This window comes from Protobothrops mucrosquamatus, unplaced genomic scaffold (assembly GCF_001527695.2).
Source record: "Protobothrops mucrosquamatus isolate PMUCROS unplaced genomic scaffold, P.Mucros_1.0 scaffold1199, whole genome shotgun sequence".
Lineage (NCBI taxonomy): Eukaryota > Metazoa > Chordata > Lepidosauria > Squamata > Viperidae > Protobothrops > Protobothrops mucrosquamatus.
In genome coordinates this window covers 79,798-86,757 of record NW_015387410.1, presented here as the reverse complement: position 1 = coordinate 86,757, position 6,960 = coordinate 79,798, and the positions used below count along the sequence as shown (strand labels likewise).

The 6,960-nt window shown below is 37.2% G+C and overlaps 1 protein-coding gene across 1 annotated transcript in view; it reads right to left on the bottom strand.

Moving 5' to 3' along the window:
* LOC107291849 (protein regulator of cytokinesis 1) overlaps positions 1-6,960 on the bottom strand; it is a 33,969-nt gene that overhangs the window by 3,550 nt on the left and 23,459 nt on the right. The window contains exons 12-13 of the mRNA XM_029285025.1: positions 5,318-5,410; positions 2,082-2,180 (exon numbers count right to left, since the gene is read on the bottom strand). Of these exons, the coding sequence (XP_029140858.1) occupies positions 2,082-2,180; positions 5,318-5,410 (192 nt within the window). The remainder of the gene's footprint in view (positions 1-2,081; positions 2,181-5,317; positions 5,411-6,960) is intronic.

Here is a 6,960-nt window from a genome sequence, read left to right as displayed (position 1 = left end):
GACCTAGGGTGAATTTTAAATAGGGAAAATTTTTAAAGATTTTAATAATGACACAGCTATATATATCTGGGTTTTTAATTGGCTTTTATAGGGGAAATGTTTTTTGTGTTGTTTTTTAACATGCTGTGAGCCGCCCTGAGTCCCGTGGGGAGAAGGGCGGCATATAAGTTAGTGCAAATAAATAAATAAATAAATAAATAAATAGTTATCCATGCTTTGGTTAGATAAGCTTAAGCCTTTGTAAAACCCAGCCCACAATGCATATCTTTTGCACCCTAATGCTTACATTGGTGTAAATTTCAAAATTAGTGTGTGTGTATGTTACATTATACTTATGCTATAATGTATAATATAAACATTTACATAAAAATATGTATTGCAACAGTATTTTTTTTAAGAGAAGCTACTAAGTTTTAGTAAAATTGAAACTGAACTAACCACATGCTTTTCCATCTGGTCAATAATCAGAGTATATATGGATCTTCAATCCAAGATTAAAGTTATCAGTTTTCAAATGGCATTTTTTTGTTTATTTAATATATGTTCTCTTTTCCTTTTAACGTGTGGCAAAACCTGGTGACAACATGTGCATAGGGTTCTGGTGAAGGCAGCAAACCACCCATTTCAGAAGAAATTGGGATGAAAAATGTGGTAAAAAGAATGTAGATATTTAAAAGAAAAGAAACACGTTTCTGGGGGGGAAAGTGTCAGGGAAGAGTAGAGCGGAATTTTCAACTATTTTCTTTTTCCAGGGAGAGCAAAGCATGATTTTTAACTAGCAGACAGGATATTTTAACAGCCACATTAGCTGAAACTCTCCTAGGAATAAAACGATCCTCAGCAAAATAAGCTGGTATGGAGAACTGTTCAAAGAAACCATTTGAAATTTATGGGATAGCAAGAAATTCAAAATATAGTAGCTTGTCAACTGGGATATATGAAATGAAAATATTAAATGAACCCTCTTTTTCCATATTTGTTTTTAGGTGCAGTTAGAAATAGGATTTGAAAAAGGGACCAAAGGATGGGTCTTTAACCCAAGCTAGAAGACTTATGTAAACTGTAATTATTTATTACCCATTGGTGCTAATGAAGATCTCTTGATAAAAAAGCAGAATCATATTTAGCTGACTAAGAAATTAAATTTGGTTTCATATAATTATATAGTTTGTTAAATTACAGGTGGGCATAGAATCAACATTATGGGTTGAGGAAGAAAAAGGTATTAGTAGCAGAAATGACATCAAGGTTTCCTATGGTCAGAGAATATTATTTTTAACTGAGCTGAGAATTAAAAAAAATGGGGCTATTTATATAGGATTAAGACAAGTCAGAATTTAAGAAAGAAAAAGTAGCTGAAGAGCAAGTGCAATTAAAAGAAGGTTAATTGTGAGAGTTGGATAAATTAATCCCACCAGCATGTGCCTTTATTCTATCTTGAGTTACTCAACATTCATAAAGCAATCTTCAAATACAGGAAGTCCTCAACTTATGACCACAATTGAGCCCCAAATTTATGCTGCTAAGTGAGACATTTGTTAAGTGAGTTTTGCCCCATTTTACAACTTTTCTTGCCACAGTTGTTAAGTGAATCATTGCAGTTGTTAAGTTGGCAGCCTGGTTGTTAAGTGAATTTGGCTTCCCAAATTTGACTTTGCTTGTCAGGTCACAGAAATTGATCACATGACCCTGGGACACAGCGACCTTCATAAATATGAATCAGTTGCCAAGCGTCGGAATTCTGATCACATGACCATGGGGATGCTGCAACGGCCGTGTGAAAAATGGCCATGTCACTTTTTTCAGTTGCTGTTGTAACTTTGAACGGTCACTAAGCAAACTGTTGTAAATCGAGGACTACCTGTAATCTCAGACAGGATAAGGATTAGCCTCCCTTCATGCAAAACATTCACACAGCCAATGATTATTTCTTCTTCCAAGATACCGTAATTTAAGGAAACCCCTGGCTCCTATCAATACCATTACTAAACTGTAATAAACCCAATATTTAGCCTATTGCTCCAGACGTTCTACTTATTTCCTATGAATCTATGCAGTAAGGAAACACAAGTTAGACATACCAGAAAATCTGAATAACTAGGTTGGTTGGCAGATTTGCTTTTCTTGCACTCTTCTAAGGATGGTTGGTTCAGGGAATATAGAGGTGTGCTTTTGGAAGTCTGCAAAATGTAATTGCAATACACACCTAGTCTCAAATTACATCAAATATAAAATATAGCCAAGCAAATAGCTGTTGTAGATCAAGAGGAAATAATTGCATCTACTTTTTTAAAAAATGAATTTCATTATCAAGCAAAAGTCTGAAAACAGCTGAAGTTTTTAAGATTCATACATCTCCATTTCTCTACTCATCACTTACACTATCAGCCAGCAAATCTTACTGGTAAACTATATTTATTTTCCATTTACCATTTGGAAACCATTCCAAGTTATCCCCTTAGCAGCATATCTGAGTTAGGCCTTATCTTTGCTTTTACCATTTTTCTTACATTCAACGAATAAGAGTTTTGTTTGACAGCACATAAATTACTCCAGCACTGTTCCAGTGCCTGCTCTCTAGTTCTTCCGCTATAGGGAAACTACCCAATATTTCTTGTACTGTACAGCTTTATCGGGCAAATTATTAGTTTATAAAGAACATGAGTTATGGAATAAAATAAGCATTTAATTAGAAATGATTTCAGATAACCACTGACATGGCAAATTGCAGAACCACGCCTGCCTTGAGTGATGGGGGAGAGGGGACTGTCAGACTGTTTAGTATTTGGATGGGAGACCACTAAGCTAGAATAAAAAAGAAAGAAAAAAGAAAAAAAAAGCCATTCTGGTAGAAGGCAATAGTAATTTCTTATCAAGAAAATTTCCCAGAAGTGTCCATGTAGTTAAACATAATTTGAGAGACTTGTTTGAGGACTAGAGCAGGGGTGTCAAACTCGCCACGTCACGTGACGTGACTTATCGTGACTTTTTTTCCATTGCCTGCGATGGGGTGGGCACGGTTCCGCCATGATGCATCCAGCCCGTGGGCTGGCAGTTTGACACCCCTGGACTAGAGCATTGTCTTATAAAATCTGTTCTATGTCTCACACTATTATGCAACTCATTATCTCATCCAACTGGTTAAAAAAAAATATCCTCGAATAGCATTCATAGCGATAGTTGCTTCAATTGGCCTTTTGAGTTATCGCTTGAATGTCATCAATCAATTATTAAACATAGTTAAGAGTAACCCATCGGATTCAGATAGTTAGGTTTATACAGTATTTACCTGAAAGGTAAACCAGACCTTTTATTTTCTCTGAATAATTTATCTAAAATGAATGGGATCATCCTTGATTCTCTGAGAATATATTACGGTAGTAAAGAGGCAGCTTTCTGGATAATCTTTTGGAGGAATAAGTTGTCTACTTAAATTCAGTACTGGCAATCAAAATTCTCTGGGAGGAAGCTAACAATTTCTCATTCATGAAACAATTGCTTTCTGCATGCCTAGGAGAAAGTAAGTCATATCTAATGTACTATAATGGAATTTACTTCCAGATATTTATTCAAAGAACCGTAATGGAAGTAAGGATAATTTTTTACATTCTTCTATTTGTTACGTAAACAGTCATAATACATCATGAATATTCTTCATTCTGTACTATGACCTTTCCTTAACAACTTAAAACTGTATTAAACTTATAATCTTTTCAACTGTACACAATATTTTCAACAAATCTTATGCAAACATACATTATGAAGAAGTATTTTCTCAGAAATGGAAAAATACTGATCTGTTACTTTTCAAAAAATATGTGAATATGAGATGCGATTCAGCATACACTTTGGAAAGTCATGCTCCTAAACATTTAGTATTACAGGTCTAATGAATTTTTATATAAGTAATTTTTTTATAAATCCAAGAGCTGAACCCCTGCTAAGAATGTGAACTTTTCTTAACATTCGTAGTTTTATTATGGTCCATATGAAATATTTTCTGTAGAATATTTTGTAGGCAAAAAATGGACCATTGCAGTGTTCGTCATAATTTTGCATGTCATGTTTCCTACGATCAATAAGACAATAGCTGAGCTTTCATTGAGAAGCAGTCAAAACATTTTTGCTAAGTTTGGAAAGTCCTTTAATATCCAAAAATAAATAGCAATAGCATTTAGACTTACAGTATATACTGTTTCATAGTGCTTTATAGCAGAGTTCCCCAGTGTTTCCGGCTTTGCGGACGGGCGGCAGGGGTATGGTTCTACGCGAGCAGCATGCCTGCCACTTACTTAAATAGAGCGCATGCGCTCACCCACTGCTTGCACAAATGAGGATGTGCGTGTACACTCACTGGCCATTATCGCGGCCCAGTTGTAAATCCCTGGCCCACAGGTTGGGGACCCTGCTTTACCGCATTCTCTGAGTGGTTTACAATGTCAGCATATTGCCCTCTCAACAATCTGGGTACTCATTTTACCAACCTTGGAAGGATGAAAGTCTGAGTCAACCTTGAGCCCTGTTAGGATTGACCTCCATATTGTGGCAGAGTTAGCCTGCAATATTGCATTCTAACCACTGCACCACCAATCTATTTATCATAGATTGATAAATATGGATTATTTATAAATCAAATAAACTCTGAAAAGTAATATCACAATTATTTGCTTACCAAAATAAGACTAAATTCTTTCTATAAAAAAAAATCTTAACTTCATACACACAGAGCAAAATTAAATAATCTTTCCTGATACATTTTTACAATAAAAATTATGTTGCCAGAACCAGTTAGAGATGTTAATTATACATACAAACATAGAAAGCATAGCTTGTATTCCTTTAATATCCCAAACAAACAAGAAATTAGAGGAACCTAAGGTACTTTTGAATAAGCACTTATGGAAAGATTATTAACACTTGTCAATTCAAGTTGAGTTCAGTTTTTTGCTTTTTTGTTCAAAGCTGTACTGATTCAGGAGTTTAGGTTAAAGCTTACAAATGAAATCCAGTGTATCATATGTGGCTTCTCAGACACATTGTTATCCTCTCTCTAATCCTGAGGGAAACACCTGTGGATGTCAATCACCAAGCAGATCAGCCAGTAATAGAGCAATCAGGGAGAAGTATAAATCAGGCTGGCTCATGTGCCATGTGATACACAAATGCCTTGCCCACAATGAGAGAAACCCAGCCAATGTTGATCAAAAAGTGGATTTGCACTGTGTTCCCTCAAACCTGAAGATACAACTGCTCATTATTTTATTACCTTCAACAACCAGACCAAGTTTTAAACAGAATTGTGATCAATTTTACTCACTTTGGTTTGAAGTGACACTTTACCAGGAACAGAACAGCCGGTTGCTATGTTACTACAACTGGATGCTTTCAGTACAGTTAGGTTTGAGGCCACCTGAAAAATATAGTTATAGTCAGAGATAAGAAACTTGTGGGCATTTCAATTAGCAGCACATTAAAGTTTAAAACCAATACTAATATACAAGAACATATTCTTAGGTTATCTCAGTCTAGAGAAAAGACCTTTAAGGGTCTTCTTTTTCAGGACTACAGTACTGTACTAGATTAAGGCAACAAAAATTCAGATAAAAGAAAGACAGGGGGGAAAAATAACTTCTTACTGCCATTTAGTGGGTAACAACTGTTTACCTGGACTGTGGAGTCCCTGGTGCTGAGCTTGGTTGCTTGCAGATGATACTATCTAATTGGAAAATGAAACATCTGCAAGCAAACAACCAAGTTCAGAGATCTCAAGACCTCCACAGTTCAATCCAGAGCTACGTAAATTCTCTTTGATATCTGGATTAAAACAACTATCAATTAATTAACCAGTGGAACGGCTTGCCTTCAGAAGTTGTGAGTGCTCCATTACTGGAGGCTTTTAAGAAAAGACTGGACAGCCATTTGTCTGGAGTCTCCTGCTTGACCAGGGGTTTGGTTTAGAAGACCTCCAAGGTCCCTTCCAACTCTGTTACTCTGTTAAAATTATCTATGCCCTACAAACCTCCTTTCCATATGGCTGTTTTTCAATATTATTTGGAAACTGAAGTTGACTCCAAACAGAATAGCAAGTTTGGTCAACTGAAGCTAGGATTGATATGCTAATACTGTGGGATTTCCAGCCCTAATTAAAAAAAACCCATTCTGCTGATTTTAGCTTCTAAAGCCATCAATAGTCTAGGACAGGAGTCTTCAAACTTGGCCCTTTTATGACTTGTGGACTTCAACTCCCAGAATTCCTCAGCCAGCGTGCCTGGCTGAGGAATTCTGGGAGTTGAAGTCCACAAGTCATAAAAGGGCCAAGTTTGAAGACCCCTGGTCTAGGACTAGCATACTTAAAGATCGACTTCTTGAGTTCTTTATCAAAAGCTATCAAAAGATAACCTCATCTAGTGAAGTGAGCTAGGTGGCTACTAGGGACTGCATCTTCTTAGTACTGGCATTAGCTGTGAAATGGCCTCGTCCAAGAGGATGAGGCATCTTTGTTCTGATCTCTTGGATACCTTGGCAAAAATTTCTCCCAGCCTTTTATTTATTTAATTTATATCCCGCCCTTCTCCCGGACGGGACTCAGGGCGGCTCACAACATATATTTAAAACAAAGGTGTATATACAATCCCCCCCTATAAAACCGAATTAAACCGAATTTTAGAGTTGTGTTGTTTACAAATTCCTTAAAATGAACCCAATATAAAATCCTCCCTAGGCCAGGTCCGCTTGCTGGAAAAGCCATGTCTTGAGGGCGTGACGGAAGGTAAGGAGATCCGGAATCGTCCGAATCTCAGGGGGTAGTTCGTTCCAGAGGGCAGGGGCACCCACAGAGAAGGCCCTCCCCCTGGGGGTCGCCAGCCGACACTGCTTGGCCGACGGCACCCTGAGGAGACCCACTCTGTGGGAGCGTACCGGTCTATGGGAGGGAATCTGCGGCAGAAGGCGGTCTCGGAG